Raw genomic sequence first — 19253 nt, forward strand, 5'->3', positions numbered from 1 at the left:
AAGAAGACACTACTGCACCCCCCACAAACTGCAGAGTATCTGATCTGTAGCTGACGGTGACCTCTGACCTCCCAGAAGATTTAATACATGTCTGCACATTAGATTATATTTCATATCTTACATGACATTACACCAGTCTACGGATCCTTCTGGAAGATCTGAGCAGCAGAAGGTAGAATATTCCTCTGGGTTCGGGTTATGTGTGACCAGAGAAACCAGAATAAAGAACCACACGTCTCCCCGTCCTCTAACAATTAATATTATAATATTATATTATACATGATTATATTATATGAATATTATATTAGTTTATTAGATTATAAAAGGGAGACACCCCAGGTGAATAGGAACAAAATAAAATGAACTAACAGATGTCAACAAGAAACCTCCCCACTTTATTTTACTACACTTTGTCTATTTGCACCTGCAAATATCTTAATTTCCCCAAAGATTAGCATTAGATAATGCTTCATTTGCATATTTAAACATAACATTTCAGAAAACTTGTAATACAAAAATATATGTGTCAGTATATGTAATTAACACCTAAGTGTGTATTTTGTATGTTTTATCCCAATAGTCTGAAAGAAGACATGCTGTGGAAGCAAAATAACCCAAAAACTCAAAATTGAAAAACTGCTGCTTTTGCCCAGGGTGTCTCCCCTTAAGACGACACTGTGTGGATTAAGTTGACACATTTTTTTTTTTCACTATTTATGTTATGTAAGCTACGATGTGGATCTATGTGGATCGTAATAAACTAAACTAAACATAAAAATAAAGTCCGGATCTTGTTGGGACACCATCCTCTCACACAGGCTGAAATAACATCATGTTACTTTCTCTTTCGTTCATAACCTGTGTGGGTCTGTTCCACCTGGTAACCCGTGACGTAGGCGCTCAGTCTAAATTCCCATTGGCTCAGATGAAGGTTGATGACAGCGCTCCGTCTGGTTTTCTCCTCAGTTGACCCTGGTGCTCGAGCTGAGAGGACGGAGTCTCTTCCTCTGGATCTCCAACATAGAATATTAATAAATTAAGTTTCTCAGAGCTTCAGAAGAGACAGATCACGATGAAGACCTGGTTTAGTCTGCTCCTCTTGGGCCTCGTGCTACAAGACGCGGCGGCAGGTCAGTTAAGACTTTTTATTATTATTTATTAGTAAAATGCAAAAGAAACAAAACGCTTCTTGTCTTTATCAACTGTATTATTGCGTTTAAGGTTCTGTCTTTGATAGCGTTAAAGAATATGTAAAAAACAGCAAAGTCATGAGTTGAAGTTAACGTTATTATCCTAAATCATGTCTTTTTGGTCGATATCTCCATATTTTGTTAAAGATATCACTCTTTATGTCTCTGCTGGAGGAGGACAGCCTTTAGGGACATTCTGGAAGGACAGAAGTGTTTTTGAGACATTATTTTATAATATCCGGAGCATTAAGACCGAAACTGTCTGATCGATCTTAACGTTAAAATGGCAACATGACTACGCAGAAAACACACATGCACGCACACACACACACACACACGCACATACACGCACACACGCACACGTACACACACACACACACACACGCACACACATACATATACGCACAAACACACACGCACACGCACACACGCAAACACACACACACACACACACGCACACACATACATACACGCACGAACACACGCACACGCACACACACACACACACACACACACACGTTAAAACAGAGTTTCTGCGCCAAAACTGTATTTAGTGCACGTGCCAATTTCCATCTTTGTTGTTTTGAACTGTTTTATGTAAAAAGTGTTTTCGTTAATATAGTTAATGTCATAATTATGATATTAATTCAGAAATTAGGCTACTTCTTTATATTGAACCCAATAATAATAATAATAATATGTATTATTCTATATAGTATATAACCTGGCTCCCTCTCATAATAAATAAATAATATTTAGAGAATAATTTGACAACATGTGAGCACAAAGAAACCTAAATACATAATAAATAATAACCTTCTGAAGATAAATATGAAGTTCATATCACCTGCTGTCTGACCTCTAATCATATCATCTTTAAGATATATTTGAAGCTTAAACGGCTCCACGTGTGCTCAGATTAATATATTTATTTGTGATTTAATGGATAGATTGTATTGATGAGTTGTTGATCCGTCTTGTTGTCGGGGTTACAGGGTGGGGGGGGGGGTAGAATAGATAGAAGAGCCGATTGTTCATTAGATGGTTACACTGATTGTTTTTATCACTTTAAAATGAAAATGTCAAGTCATAAAACAATAAATCTTTGAAGATATTCATCAGATAAACTGAAACATGAATATAGTTCACTGAGTTTATCTGTTTCCAGCTTGGAGAGAAATCATCCGTATTATTATCAGATATCATCTTATTGCAGATATATATCTATATATCTATATATATATAGATATATAGATATATATCAGTGTATATATGTCTGGTACCAGGGACCAGTGAACCAGGTCTGAGCTCATGTAGAAACAGAGTCATCATGACAGAGTCCGTCCACCAGAGAGCACAAGTTGGTCTCAACCTCATGTTGTCCTCTGGTCACTTTCACCCGTTTGGAGTTAATTTTATTTTTTTGGCTCAAAAATGTCTGTCGAAATAAACACTGAACATGTCAACAAAAAAAATATCAAGAGGCCCCACGACACTGAAAAGTGACAAAAATGTCGGAAAAGTTATAATAATGTTGATAAAAAGTGACCAAAATGGTTTTTTTAGGGTTGACGGGAAGAAACACAAGGGTTAAACTGGGAAATAAATAAATTATTATAATAATTATTATAAATAATAATTATGTCATGGGTATGTATTATATATATATATATATATATATATATATAATATGATAGACATGTGTCTTATATTATAATATATATTTTTTTTTTTTAAAGACTAAAATTTGAATGTTAAAAACACTCCGTAGCATTTGTATTTATTTAATTTTTTAACTTTTTGTTCTTTGTTCAAGTTATTAATGGTCAGTGAAACGAAATATCGTGTTTTTAATTTATTTATATGAAGAGATGTGATTTTTATTTTGAGATTTATTTCTAGTTATTTGCGATGGGATTTGTTTTAAAATTCTATTATTCATTTTTTTCATTGTTTATTTTATTTTTTATTTTTGTTATTTGTGATTATAATTTCAGTTATGTTTTTGATGAGAGGACACATCTGTTGTTTTGTAGTTTATAAAGGAATATTTCCCAGTCGTTTCTCTGCAGCTCGTTCTGTAACACATCGGGAGAACATCGTATCCTGAACTTAACATCGTGACTGGGATCGTGAGTTTAGCGCATCGTTACGTCCTAGTTCTATAAAAACTGACATTATTTATTCATGTTTCTTACAGCGCCTCCCTCTCTGAAGTATTTCTACACGGCGTCTTCTGGATTCCCAACACTTCCCAGAGTTTGTGGCTGTTGGGTTGGTTGGACGTTGAGATGGTTCACTATGACAGCAACACCCAGAGAGCAGAACCCAAACAGGACTGGATGAGAAGAGTCTCAGAAGGTGATCCTCAGTACTGGGAGACGCAGACTGGGATCTGTGTGGGTCAACAGCAGACCTTCAAAGCCAACATTGAAGTTGCAAAGCAGCGCTTCAACCAAACTGGAGGTTTGTTTTATGTTTCACTTTCTACTGATAAAATGTTGTTTATATTTTATCCTTTTATTTTAATAAACCGTTAACACACACACACACACACACCACACACACACACACACAGATTAAACAATTTGACGTCTTTCATTAAGACAAAAGTCAAAATATTTTCTAGTTCCAGTTTCTCAAATATGATCATGTTCATCTTTTCTCTGTTTAACCTTTAAAGCAGCGAGTATATATAAATATGACGGGAAATTAATTCATTGTTATTTTTATATGTATCGAGACTTAAACGTCACAAGTTGATGTTTGTTTTTCAACATATGACCTTTATTTTCTAACTTCCTCTTATCGTCCATTTAGGGTTTACATTTTACATTGTGTCCTTTTTTATAGTTAATAAACTTTAAAAACATTTCATAAACAATTATAAATTACACACAAATTATAGCGTCGTTCTTTCATGTTTTCCGTACGACATTAGTTCTAAAGTCAATATAAAAAAAAATATAAAAAAAACAACAACAACAACATTATTAATGTAATTTTTACTTGAATATGAAGAATGAAAGCAGCAATAAAAGAAGCGAATGAAGAGAAGTTCAATAAATTCTCCTTAATAATCCCCTGCAGTGGGCCTCAGGACTAATAAATAATATAATAATAAATAACTAATAAAGGGGCAATAACACTAGATTCTTCTTTTTATATGCTGTCATTCAACATGTGCAATAATAATATTAATGCTGCTTTCAAACTCCTTTTTTAATTTATGTAATGTCAAATTTAAATGTAAAAAACACTGTAGCATTTGTTTTTATTTTATTTTAAATATTTTTTAAACCTTTTGTTCATCTTTTCTCTGTTTAACCTTTAAAGCAGCGAGCATATATAAATATGATGAAATTAATTCATTGTTATTTTTCTATGTATCGAGACTAAAACGTCACAAGTTGATGTTTGTTTTCCAACATATGACCTTTATTTTCTAACTTCCTCTTATCGTCCATTTAGGGTTTATATTTTACATTGTGTCCTTTTTTATAGTTAATAAACTTTAAAAACATTTCATAAACTATTAATTATAGCAACGTTCTTTCATGTTTTCCGTACGACATTAGAAAAAGAAAAGTAAAAAGCTGAACTTGATCTCCCGAGACGCGTTGCCATGTAGGATGTCAGTTTAACATTTGATGACAGTTGGAGCTCCTCTTCCTCGTCTTCCTCACTGGTTCCTCCTCTGAATGTGATGACCTCCAGACTCCACCTCTCTCCCTCTCCTACTAACGGCTGACTCAAATCCCTGAAACACGACACGCTGGCGAGTTGATCACTAATCCACATTTACCCTGCTGGGGTCCCCGGGTCCAGTTTGACCCGTTATCAACAAGCTCTAGACCACTAATGTGGGTTTCTTTAACCAGATGTTCTAGAGAAATAACGGGGATGGTTCGGTGCAACGCTCTTTACGAGTAACACACACGATCAGTTCTCCTCTCTCATTGGATGTGTGTTTAATCAAAGTCACAGCATTGGAAGAAACTCACTGGTTAAAATGAGGTTAAAACGCTTCAAAAATGTCTAAAAACAACAAAAATGTCAAAAGTGCAGAAACAAAATCGACAAAGACATCGGAAAAAAGTGAAAAACATCCCAAAATTAAAAAAGTGACACAAATGTCAGAAAAAGCTTCAAAAACAACGTAAAACAACTAACTAAAACATCAAGAAAAGCGCTGAATAAATCGGCCAAGACTTCAGGAAAAGTGACTTCCTGTTTGGATTTAAAATGTTAACGGGAAGACGACACGAGGGTTAAAGGTCAAATAACAAAGAGATGGATGTTTCACATCTTTATCTTATTGAATATCTGTAGAGAACAGGCCTCACAAACATGAGTCTGTGGTGAGTGATCAGCCTGTTTCATGCCCATATATGGGCAGTGCCCCCCCCCCCCCCAGGATACAGGCATTCAATGCCTCATTATCGAGTTATGAAAAGGTCATTTAATCTATCCAAGAATAAACTATCCTTCACTAAACTATTTCTAAGACTAAATCAATCTAAATATAACACACGTACCTCATGACCAGTGCCCCCCCCCCCCCCCATAAGCTGCCATTTTGGATTTTGATCCAATGTTTGTAATGTTGGCTAAAAGTCACATGACCTGATTACATGACCCCATCCCCCCATCAGTGTTTCTAATCAACTGCAACCACATAATGCCCCCCCCCCCCAGCTTGTCACATGACTGCCCCCCCCCCCCCCCCGATACAGAAACAGTTTAAATGTCATTTAATATGAAACAGCGCTGAGTGTTGATCAGACGAAGAACTATTAGAAGATTTCATCTCCGACTCTCACAACTTCTGACCCACATTTTCCTCTAGTTCATTTTACATTAGACATTTATTTAGGATTTATCACAAATAATCTTTACACAATCAATGATGACGAGAATAAATCATTTAAACGCTAAATATTTATCAGAACTACCGATTAGATTAACTTTACTTGGCCACGGTGTGTTTGTGTCGTAATAAACATACGCAGCGATGAAACTATCATCAATAATCTATCAGTTGGTTACAGGAAATTAATCAACATCAATTTTGATAATCAATTATTGATTTAAGTCTTTTATTAAAAAGAAATGTGAGAATTTTACTAAATAATAAGTAATTAATAAATAAATAATTGATAATGAAAATAAATCTTTGTTTGAGTTATCAACTGTTAACAGATGACTGACTCGCTCTCTCTCTCTCTCTCTCTCCTCTCTCTCTCTCTCTCAGGTGTCCACATTTTCCAGTGGATGTACGGCTGTGAGTGGGACGATGAGACTGGAGAGGTTAATGGATTTGAACAGGATGGTTATGATGGAGAAGACTTCATATCATTGGACCTGAAGACAGAGACGTGGATCGCTCCAAAACCACAGGCTGTCATCACCAAACACAAGTGGGACAATAACAAAGCTAGGATAGCTCAGAAAAAACACTACTACACCCAGATTTGTCCTGAGTGGGTGAAGAAGTATGTGGACTATGGGAGGAGCTCTCTGCTGAGAACAGGTAGAATCACATGACCTGATGGAGTTTAATGGACACAACAATGTTAATATGTCTCCTTTGTCTCTAACAACATTAACATTACAATAAATATTAAACAACAGAGACCCGCTGCGTCTCACTTTACACATTTTCTCTTTCTCTCATGTTCTCACTTCTCTTCATCTCTCTGCCTCCTTTACTCCATTTTCTCTCTCACTTATCACCACTCTTTTTCTTCATTTTCTCTTTCTTTCTGCCGTGTTTCTATCTGTCTCAGTTTTTCTCTTTGTCTTTCTCTGTCTTTCTCACGCTCACTGTCCTCCATTTGTAATCCATCTCCCGTCTCCTTTTCATAGTTACACTTCAGTGAGAATTATTTGCATTGAACACATAGCGTATGTGTTACTAATCAAACAGAATGATACTATTGATATAGGCTACAGTAAATATTAATAAAGACCCTCTAAACTGTCTTTGTCTTCACTGTGCAGAGCGTCCCTCAGTGTCTGTCCTCCAGAAGTCTCCGTCCTCTCCAGTCAGCTGCCACGCTACAGGTTTCTACCCTGACAGAGCCATGATGTTCTGGAGGAAAGATGGAGAGGAGCTTCATGAGGACGTGGACCTCGGAGAGATCCTCCCCAACACGATGGATCCTTCCAGATGAGTGTAGACCTGCCTTTCATCAGTCCCTATGAAGACTGGAGGAGTACGACTGTGTGTTTCAGCTCTCTGGTTTGAAGGACGACATCGTCACAAACTGGACAAACCAAAGATCAGGACCACAGAGGTGAGACTTCTGTCAGAGGAGATGAAGGAAACACACATTTATTTTCCTCTAACAGTCCCTGTACTTCATGTATTTATGTGTTGGGAGTTTGTTTCTTAAATGGTTTTGTTTTCAGTTCTTCAGCTTTGATTTAATGAAAAAGAAACATTTCCATAATGAATCATAATAAAGACTTTTGTAAATGTAACAGATAATGTCTGTATCCAGGATTGTGGTCTGGTTGATAAATGGAGGTTCTTCTCTTCTAACCTGCTTCATCTGTTCAGGTCTGGACTATTTTTTGTTTTCTGCTCAACAGAGAAGCCCACTGACATGACCGTCCCCGTCATCGCTGCAGTGGTTGTTCTCGCTCTCGTCCTCCTCGCTAGTGTGATCGGAGTCCTAGTTTACAGAAAGAAGAAAGGTGAGACACTCAAACAGAGAGATTGCCTCATTTCTTTCTCAGTATCTAGATTTTAGACTTAAAATGAATCATTTGATCCAGACTTTAAAGGTGAAGCCAACAACAGTAAGCGGTGTGAGGCTCAGTGCATATCATCATGATATGACTACAAGAGACGAATATATGTATTTTAGTTAAACATTTAATATATGTATTGATATTTCTTTATATTGCTTATATTCTTCAAATATTATGTTTATTGTGTGTTTACTTTTAGATTATCTAGTTATATTTTATTTATTAGCATTACTGATAATCCACTCAGAGACTAAACGTTACAGCGTACATTGATGTTAAAATGTTGACATGTTGCCAGGACGATCTGAAATGTTCTGCATCGTTTTCATGAGATGTTTTGTTCTGATTTTCAACTGTGGCTCTAAAAATCATGTTTTTTTCTTTATATTTCAGCTGAAGCGACTCAACACAGTAAGTAGAACTTGTTTTGTACTTACGTTTCGTAGCTTTCGTTCTGTTTGTATTCAAATGTTTCAAGTGGATTAGATGCTCATGTCTATAGACACTAAGTGCAATAGTTAAACTATCGTTAATTCCTATTTCACCCAAATTTAAAGCAGCCACGCCAACCACACATTCAGCTTTTTCAGCTACTGCTGTCAGCAACCGCCTTTATTCTGAAGTCAGACAAGCAGACATAATTAGTTTAAATAATGATAAATATATTATATTAGGTATAGAGTAGTAACATCGCCAACTCTTAACATTAGCACATTTTGCAATAACAACTATAAACCCGATGGGTTTCTCTGCCTGGGGATTTATTTTGCTCTGTTTCTGTAGACGTGATGCTTTCGTCTGACGCTTACACTACAGGAACTTTGATCAGCCAATCAGATTTAGATCTCTCTGTCTTCTTCACGATTTTTTTTTTTGTCTTTTGTTCTTCTCAGAACCAGCTGCTACTTCAAGAAACTCTTCTGGGCCGATCTACAGCAACGTGCCACTGAACGGTAACTAATGGCTCTGTCCTGGCTCTGTCTGCCTTCCACATCACCTGCTGCACTGATCATCTTCATGTCGTACCACAGCAACCCAACCTGTCAGTTCACTAGCAAGGACCACACCATCAACCACATACGTCTGGAACCATTTAATAATGAAAGATGATTGGAACGCGAGACGTAAAGTCGCTTGTAGTCATCTGTTGACTTGACGTTGACTGTGTTGTGGGGGGGCTTCAGTAGAGAATCCGCCATAGATCCCGGGCACAATGGACCCCTTTAGGACCTAAAGGAGAGGAGCAGAAGGAGGGTGGGAGAGAGGGGTGGTGAATGTGAGAGTGAATGAGAAGAGAGGGTCAGGTGGGTATTTATAGGAATAATGGAAGAGGCGTGTTAGAGGTGTGGCCATGCTCCTGAAACTATGCTAGGTAGCCTCAGTAACTGTCTTTTGTTCTGATAAAGTGAGACAAGTCCAATTATTTAACGCCAAGATTTGGTCCAGTGAATGAGGCTAATGTAGGAACACACAGAAGTGGGGGATGGTGCTGCACTTGTTCAGAATCACTCAATAACTTTGATAATATTAGTTAGTTTCAGCCCTAGTGATGACAAGGACATCTTGAAGTGCGTTATGCTCTCCATACTGTCAGATTCCAATGTCAGTGTCAGCCGTCATGTTTCATACACCGTGTGTCACAGAGATAATCTCCTCTTCATCTGACAGATGAACACATCAACTTTCTATGTCTGTGTCAGTCTGTAAATCTATCGTATCTGGGATTTTTAAATCCTTATGTGATTGTTGTGCTAGTGATCTTATATTTTGTTCTTTTCAGGGTCAGACTCTTCTTCAGGTAGCTCTCAAAATGCTTCTAGTGAAGGTGTAAACAGCAGCACACCACTGAGCACAGGTAACTACTGGCTCTGTATTTATGCATGTTTTGAGAAATTACAAGCATTTCCTGTTACAGTACATCCCAGTGGTTTCACAGCTTTCTGTAATTTATACATTAAAGAGATATTACTCTTTGCACTGTTCATTTATGAATGCTTATTTTTATATTTGTCCCCACAGGTACGGATTGAAGAGGAGGTGAAGAAATTGGCAACATTAATCGTTATTTACAAAGTTTTTCCACAATCTGTAATCCAAACAAAAGGGCCACCTCACCACCAACATGGATTGAATATTGCTTATATTTATGGGGTCAGAAAGCTGGGATAATCAATATTTGTTTATGAAAAAGTGATCAATTGACATATCTGTGATCTGCTATCTGTAATGTGAAAGGTAACGCAGTGACGATCCCACTGAGGATGATCACCGACTCTGGTTAATGGAGAAATGAAACCTATCTACGTACATACATTCCCATCTCCATACATACACTCCTAGGGTGTGGCAACAATATGAAGATGTAACCCTTGAGATGACAGATATCTGTCAGCCAGTAGAGTTCTCTTTACTATTTCTAGTGAGAAAGTCTTCCTTTGGTTCTCTGGTTGGATCAGATCACCGGGGGCAACGCTGCAGATCAGTCAGCAACATCCAGAGACACGCTGCAGAGATTAGACACCTGAAATGTAAATCTGTTACTCCTGGACCACACACACACACACACACACACACACACACACACACACACTATATATGTCAGTTCAACATTTATTTTCCAGTTCTGTAAATAGTTAGTTTGTATATTTCTTTAAAACTGAAGATGGTGTTAAATCATAATTTATGTCTTTGAGATTTCTCTTAATTAATCAGTAATATCTGTCTTTTGATCTGGTTTGAAACATTATAATTTAATTTTAGCTGAGACAAGGGCTTGTGGGATGTTTTTACTGATTGAAAGGTAGTAAATATTTCCTGCTATTTTGGGAGGAGGGACATTTTCTCTTAAATTTATAAACATAAAGAAACAGTGATGCTCCAAATCACTTCCTGTGTTGGGTTAAGAATGAATATTGAATGAAGATGTCCTGATATTTTATTGCTTTTGTACCTCTGTTTTGCTTTTCAATAAAGTCTTTAATACTCCAGATCTGTTATTTTATGATTCCACTGGGTGTGGCACGTCACTGGGAATAAGGTATATTTAAAGGTGTGGATGGCGGGGAACACACGGTTCTTACCGTCCCCGTGAACACGCCACAGCTCTTTATTAATCACGTGATGGAAATCCCCCGGAAGTCCTCGTGTCATCCAGCTAGACCGACCACGGAGAGCTGCTGGGAGCTCCACTTCCATATGTCACTGCTAATGGAAGTGGAAAAGAAACACGTGGACTCTCGGAATTGAAATGAAAGCCTGTTTCAGAGCTGTTGCTTCATATAATTAGGATATTTAAATGCTGTTAATTAGAAGAAATTGCGACGCTCTGAACCTTTAAAGTGCGGTGTTGTGCGTGCTGTCGGCGGCCTCCGCATAAGGCAAGGCAGCTTTATTTGTAGAGCACATTTCAGCAACAGGGCAATTAAAAGTGCTTTACACAAAATCAGTTAAAAAAACAACAAAAACAGATAAAAATCAAGTATAAACAGTTAACAATAAAAACATTAAGCAACCAAATTTATTCTATAAGCTCTAGACTGGGGGTGGCAGTAGCTCAGTCCATAGGGAGTTGGGTTGGGAACCGGAGGGTCACTGGTTCAAATCATGGACCCAAAAAGTTGGGAGTGTGGATTGGTGGCTGGAGAGATGCCACTTCACCTCCTGGGCACTGCCAGGTGCCCTTGAGCAAGGCACCGTACCCCCCCGACCGCTCAGGGCGCTGGTTCAGCTGGCAGTCCCCCCACTCTGACATCTCTGCATGTATAGTGCATGTATAGGTCCTGAGCATGTGTGTGTATTTCAGGCCTGTGTGTGAGTACTAACAAAAAGTGTGTACACAGAGTGCAGTACAGTAATTTCCCCCATTGGGGACTAATAAACAAATTATCTTATCTTATCTTACCTTCACACTAATTAGTCCATGTTAGTGCTCCTTTGGTGATCCCCCTCAGTGTCTCTACCCTTCACGACTTTATTTTTAAAGACGTTACTTTCGTCTCCTTGGACTCTTATTTACACTAAATAAGCCGATCTAGTGTTATCTTTCGCGTCTACTTAACCTTTGTGCAATTTTCAGATCTTTCGACACTACACATTCACACTTTTTCTTTAAAGTGCTACCGTTCGAGTCTGTCTTTCTCTGTATTACACAACCTGTATGCTTATTCCTTTCCTCAACAAAATTCATCATAAGAAATTAAACATTAAAGAAATAAAACCGATAAAACACATGTAGGCCTACCGTTCGAGTCAGTTAAGTTAAGTTTGATTGACACTTTGACCTGACGACCTTAACGCACCAAGATGAGAGCAGAGGAAGAAAAGTCTCAGACAAGGCCAAGAGTTGGGGGCCACAGACGGAAATGATAGTCCTGATGAGTCCACTTCTCTTGTTGATGATTCACAAGAACATGAACAGCTAAGGGATGTGCCATTTTGTAAGAAAATCTGCAATCCCAATTTATTCAAGATAATAAAATTAAGCTTAACATTAATGAGGTTCTTTCTGGAAAAATGACATTTCAAACTGTGTCTGATGTGAAGAAATGTCTCAGCAAATATACCACACTGTGCTATGAGGCTTTAGAAAGTCGAACTACTCTGCTGGAAATGCCGATGCCAGACCCTGAACAGACAAGCAACAATACAGGTGTAAAGGGTGTGACGTCATGGCCCGGTGAAGGGCGGAGCTTATTTAGGGACACAGGTGTTTGTTTTCTTTAGTAACCCCCTGACTCTTTTAGAACGTAGACTGTTAAGATGTACAAAAGATGTTCCTTCCTTCTGTATGTCCATTTTCTTCAATAAAATTGGAATAAAAAAATAATTAAAAAAAACATTTAGGGACACAGGTAATTCTCTCTCTCTCTATCTCTCTCTCTCTCTCTCTCTCTCTCTCTCTCTCTCTCTCTCTCAGTTTCAGGAAGTGTAGCGGGGTGTAGGCGCCGCGTGCAGGCCAAACATCTCAGCTGTTTAGATGAGCTCAGTGTTGGAGCAGAGGTAATGATTGGAAGTTATGAACCGGTGCCATTGCACTTTATTTCTTTTTTAAAGTCGCTACTGTGTCCACGCTGGCGCTGTTGGCCGTTTTCTATTCGTGTTTTTAATCTATGCAAACTGTGTGAATAAATTCCATTTATATTTTGTACCTGGCCCCCCGTCCCGGTTTGTTCTGGACACTTACCTGTTTTCAATCACTACACTGGTTTGTACAGAAAACAATGGAACAAATATATTTGAGAATGATGTGAAGCAATGATTGGCTGATGCTTAAAAGGACAATGAGAATCATGATGTGCTGTCTATAACAAATTATGACATAAAGCCTGAAGATAGTATTTCCAATATTTCAAGTAAATGGTCAAAACATAGATCATTCTGCTGTCCATTCAAAGGTTTCCAGTGTTATTCTGTATGTTTAAAGGCAAAGGGCTGCACTTTTAAAGTCTGCAGCTGCTTTGAAACAAATGCCTGACATTGACACTGAAGAAGAAGTCCTTCAAACTGAAAAAGTAAAGCTGGACAGGGAACCGCTAGAGGTTGGCACCAAGTTGGCTGCTGCTACAGCTAAATAGTCTGTTTGAAAATGAATGTGGTGATGAAGATGTGATGACTAAGAGGATAATGAATGCCTATCTTCATGCTCACTTGAAATCACAAACATGAAGTTATTTGAACACAGCTCCTGTCTTGCAACGTCCTAAAGCTGTCTCTGTCCAACAGGACCGGTCTCTGCCACTGGCTGTACGGCCTAAAGAAAGACCACTCATTCCACAATCCCAGTCTTCAGTAAGATCTAGTAACCCTGTGTCTTCAGTGTCATATGTACCGTCCTCTCAGGTCTGAAGTACGGGGGTGGGGAAGATGTCCTCAGACCACCAAAGCTGCACCAGCAGGACTTCATCCACTGACCTCACAAGTGAGTACACGTATGCAATCACAGTCGCATCGTCCTCATTCCTCTCTTGACAATGTTCAACACTCTACTCTGTACGACCTCATGCAACAGCAAACTAACTTCACTGCTCAGCTGGTTCAGAACCAAGCCTTAGCCTCTCTTCCTCCACGAGCTATCCCAGAGTTTGATGGCAATCCATTTAAATATGCTGCCTTTATTAGAGCTTTAGAGCCAGGTATTGAAAAGAAAACTACAGATAAACAAGAAGGCCTCTGTTACCTCAAGCAATATACCAAAGGGACGCCAAGAGAACTGGTTCGGAGTTGCTATAACATGGCTCCTGGTCATGGCTATGAGAGAGAAAAGAGTCTATTGAAAGAATATTTTGGAAATTAAATGAAAATTGCTGTAGCCTATATGGAGAGGCCAACAATGAGGGTTAATGACGATAATGCTCTGCACTCTTTTTCAATCTTTTTAAAGGACTGTTGCAATGTCATGGAAGACTTGCAGCATATGGATGAGATCCAATCTTCACCTGATAATGATGAAGTTGCCATATAAACTGAGGGAAAAATGGAGGTCTGTCGCCTGGGAGATACAGGTGCGCCGTGGTTACAGAGCCACCTGGCCTTCACTGAGCATCAGGTAAAGATTCTGTCTGATCCTCTTTGGTGACCTACAGGGTCCGCAACCAGACCCTTCCTCTAAACCCAAGAGCAGATATACAGGTGCTGGTCATATAATTAGAAAATCATGAAAAAGGTGATTTATGTCAGTAATTCCATTCAAAAAGGGAAATTTGCATATTATATTCATTCATCACCCACAGTGTGATATATTTCAACTGTTAATTTCTTTAAATTGTGATGATCATAACTGACAATTGATGAAAATCCCAAATTCAGTATCTCCAAAAATTAGACTATTACTTCAGACCAATACAAAAAAGGATTTTTCGAAATGTTGTCCAACTGAAAAGTATGAACATGAATATTATAAGCATGTACAGCACTCATTACTTAGTTGGGGCTCCTTTTGCCTGAATTCTTGCAGCAATGTGGCGTGGAGTCGATCAGTCTGTGGCACTGCTCAGGTCTTATGAGAGCCCAGGTTGCTCTGATAGTGGCCTTCAGCTCTTCTGCATTGTTGGTCTGGCGCATCGCATCATCCTCTTCATAACACCCCATAGATTTTCTATAGAGTTAAGGTCAGGTGAGTTTGCTGGCCAGTTAAGAACAGGGATACCATGGTCCTTAAACCAGGTACTGGTAGCTTTGGCACTGTGTGCAGGTGCCCAGTCCTGTTGGAAAATGAAATCTGCATCTCCATAAAGTTGGTCATCAGCAGGAAGCATGAAGTGCTCTAAAACTTCCTGGTGGACGGCTGCGTTGACCCTGGACCTCAGAAAACACAGTGGACCAACACCAGAAGATGACCTGGCACCCCACACCATCACTGACTGTGGAAACCTTACACCGGACTTCAAGCAACATGGATCATGTGCCTCTCCTCTCTTCCTCCAGACTCTGAGACCTTGATTTCCAAAGGAAATGCAAAATGTCCTTTCATCAGAGAACATAACTTTGGACCACTCAGCAGCAGTCCAGTCCTTTTTGTCTTTAGCCCAGGTGAGACGCTTCTGACGCTGTGTCTTGTTCAGGAGTGGCCTGACACCAGGAATGCGACAGCTGAAACCAGGTCTTGCACACGTCTGTGCGTGGTGGTTCTTGAAGCACTGACTCCAGCTGCAGTCCACTCTTTGTGAATCTCTCCCACATTTTTGGATGGGTTTTGTTTCCCAATCCTCTCCAGGGTGCGGTTATCCCTATTGCTTGTACACTTTTCTCTACCACATCTTTTCCTTCCCTTCACCTCTCTATTAATGTGCTTGTACCCAGAGCTCTGTGAACAGCCAGCCTCTTTAACAATGACCTTTTGTGTCTTGCCTTCCTTGTGCAAGGTGTCCACGGTCGTCTTTTGGACAGCTGTCCACTCAGCAGTCTTCCCCATGATTGTGTAGCCTACAGAACTAGACTGAGAGACCATTTAAAGGCCTTTGCAGGTGTTTTGAGTTAGTTAGCTGATTAGAGAGTGGCACCAGGGGTCTTCTATATTGAACCTTGTCACAACATTCAAATTTTCTGAGATACTGAATTTGGGTTTTCATTAGTTGTCAGTTATAATCATCACAATTAAAAGAAATGAACATTTGAAATATATCACTCTGTGTGTGATGAATATAATATTCAAATTTCACTTTTTGAATGGAATTACTGACATAAATCAACTTTTTTTTAATGATTTTCTAATATGTGACCAGCACCTGTACTGGAAGAGGCCAAGCTACTGTTGCTGCCATTAATACTGCCTTAGGACCAACCACATCATCAGCTTGGCACCAACAACGCAGAGGGTCAGCTTCACAGAGGAACAACGGAGAGTCGTGCTGTGTGTGCAGGAGCCAGCATTCAGTGGAGAAATGTTCAGTTTGATGGGATGACACACAGAGAGAAGCTGGACGCTCTGAAAGTAGGCTGAGTGTGTTTCAGCTGTCTGAGGAGAGGTCATATGAGCAGGGAATGTGACAAGCCTTTAACATGTGATATATGTAAACACCAACATCCAACTGTCCTACACATGGGATCTAAAACACAGGAAGTGTCAGTCAATAATGCACTTGTGTCTTTGGAGACATGTGGCCGTACTGGGGCCGGAAGTGATGGATATGTTCTCTCTATTGGGCCGGTACAGGTGAAGGCCAAGTCTGGGAACACCTATGTCTTTCTAGACCCTGGGAGTTCAACATCTTTCTGTACCCAACATCTCATGAGAAAACTGAATCTTTCAGGAGTCGAGACATTCTTCTCCGTACTCTTGGCCAAGAGAGGTCTGGAGACACATTCTTGCTCGGTGATCTCGAGGTTTTTGGCTTTAATGAAGAAAACTTCCTGGACTTACCTGAAGTCTATACTCAGGGGACCATGTGAGTAGAAATCCCATTCCCACTCAACAGGACCCTGAGGGATGGAAATACCTCAATGGCATAAAAGGTCCCAGTCTTGAGGCAGAGGTGGAATTGCTGATAGGCACCAACTCACCGAAACTCATGGAACCATGGGAAATAATAAATAGCCAAGACGAAGGACCGTTTGCTGTCAGGACTCTACTGGGGGGGGTCGTGATCGGTCCGCTGAGAGGTGGCGAGCCGCGCAAAGGTAAGTTTGTCCGTCGTGCTGTCACTGCCAAGAGGATCTCAGTCTTCAAGCTACAGGGTGATCTCTGCAGCGCCACACAGGAGGACAGTCGTCTGGAGGATGGGAGGGTTGTGAAGCTTACTGAAGCAGAAAGCTCCGTGAACAGACTGCAGAGAGACCTGGATGTGCTGCTGCAAGACCAGATTGATGTTTGGACCCGGCGACCGCTGGTCGGACTCACAAGGACTGATTTTACTAGATCATCAAAGACTACGAGCTCCAGGGTCGGGAACCGCAGGACAGAAAGACCAGCCGGTGCCGAGTTGGAGATGAAGCGCAGCTCGTCTCCTCTGGTCCGGGAGAAGCTGCAGCCGGCAGATAAAACTGCTCCGTGTAACCTGGACGGCGTCTCGGGTCCGGCTGTCAGTCTTCAGACTGAACTGGACCTGGAGACGCTGAAGCAGAAACTCAACCAGGAGCTGCACATCAAGCTGGAGACAAAGGTGAAGCACTCAGAGCACAGCCTGGAGGTGATGAGGCGGAGCATGGAGGTGGAGCAGAAAGACATCTCTCAGGCCTTCAAGATGGAGGATCAGGACGCTGAGACGGAGCAGCAGGTGAAGCCGCTGAAGGAGAAACTGCAGACTCAGATCCAACATGGTGGAGGAGGGTGGAGCAGCGTGCGGAGCTGGATCAGGACTTTGCCCGAGAGACTGGTGACCTGGTCCAGAGACTGAGCGCTGAGAAGGAGCAACGACAACACCAAGCTGAGTGCCCGTCTCCATGGAGACCAGTAGTCTCACGCCAGAGCACTTTATTAATCAGCACTGGGTGAAGAACTATTTTATATGAATTCTCCTTTTTTACTCTTATAATAAACGGGACCTAAGATATTTTGCTACGCGTTGAGAACACCATGCCATCCATCCCGAGGCTGATAGGATAGATAACACCTACACATGATTATATATCAACATACTTTCATTTAAATTATGTTTATTTTTAAATCAAGAATGTTCAGAAGATAATTCTTATGGGCACAGTTGTCTGTTACTAAACCTTTTAAAATAAAAAAGGCAATTAAAATTAAAATGTGGGATGTTTCCATTCATAAGTTTCTTAATATTCCTATAAAGTCCTTAAATGTTTCTGATTATAAAATAATTACATGAATATAGGGACAGTTTCTCTCTGTGTTTCTGCAGACATTAAACAGCAATACATAATTTATCTTTTATTCTTGTTTTGCTGTTCAGTCAAACTTCTAATACTCCAGGTGTCTGGCTCTGTTGGTAAATCCATGCATATGATTACTGTTTTATGTAACTTATGAATATTGGATTCAGTGTTCTCACATCAGCCTTAATGAACGTGACCCTCACCTGTAGATGTTGGATCATAAAGGTATTGATCAGCAGTGATATAGACTCAGGTAAGAGGCACATAAACAATATAAATATTGTCTGGATAAAAGATGTGACACATATTGATCTGTTTGGGTAATAATCATGAATAATAATGACTCAGATGAAGAAGTGGGAACAAAAGATCTGAGTTTTCTTATTAAACAATACCTCTATAACTTTTATAAGTAATATTTGACTATTTTATGAAGCGCTTCACCAACAATAAGAAACAGAAACCGAGTATGAACGGAGCCAAAGCGAGAGGAAAGTGAGAAGCAGCATCAGGTGTTCCAACATCAACAGAGGTGTAACATTTCTCTTGGTGAAGCAGTTTTCAGCGTCCACAGCTCCCAATCAGCCAGGAGCATTCAGCTCATCTACTCACTGCAGCATCAATAAAGCACTCTGGGATTTGATGTTTGTTGTCGATGTTTTTGATCAGGACTGTTTTCAATCAGCCGCGCAGAACAAAAGAAGAAGAAGACACTACTCCCCCCCCCCCCCCCCCCCCCCCCCCCCCCAAACTGCAGAGTATCTGATCTGTAGCTGACGGTGACCTCTGACCTCCCAGAAGATTTAATACATGTCTGCACATTAGATTATATTTCATATATTACAGGACATTACACCAGTCTACGGATCCTTCTGGAAGATCTGAGCAGCAGAAGGTAGAATATTCCTCTGGGTTCGGGTTATGTGTGACCAGAGAAACCAGAATAAAGAACCACACGTCTCCCCGTCCTCTAACAATTAATATTATAATATTATATTATACATGATTATATTATATGAATATTATATTAGT

The 19253-nt window shown here is 39.8% G+C and overlaps 1 protein-coding gene and 1 pseudogene across 1 annotated transcript in view; both read left to right on the top strand.

The window, feature by feature from the left end:
• The first annotated feature begins 992 nt into the window (after positions 1 to 992).
• LOC116676723 (H-2 class I histocompatibility antigen, Q9 alpha chain) overlaps positions 993 to 19253 on the top strand; it is a 30919-nt gene continuing 12658 nt past the window's right edge. The window contains exon 1 of the mRNA XM_032507634.1: positions 993 to 1083. Coding sequence (XP_032363525.1) covers positions 1073 to 1083 — 11 coding nt within the window. The 5' untranslated portion in view covers positions 993 to 1072. The remainder of the gene's footprint in view (positions 1084 to 19253) is intronic.
• LOC116676726 (class I histocompatibility antigen, F10 alpha chain-like) lies at positions 1058 to 10936 on the top strand (annotated as a pseudogene).

This window comes from Etheostoma spectabile, unplaced genomic scaffold (assembly GCF_008692095.1).
Source record: "Etheostoma spectabile isolate EspeVRDwgs_2016 unplaced genomic scaffold, UIUC_Espe_1.0 scaffold00003701, whole genome shotgun sequence".
NCBI lineage: Eukaryota > Metazoa > Chordata > Actinopteri > Perciformes > Percidae > Etheostoma > Etheostoma spectabile.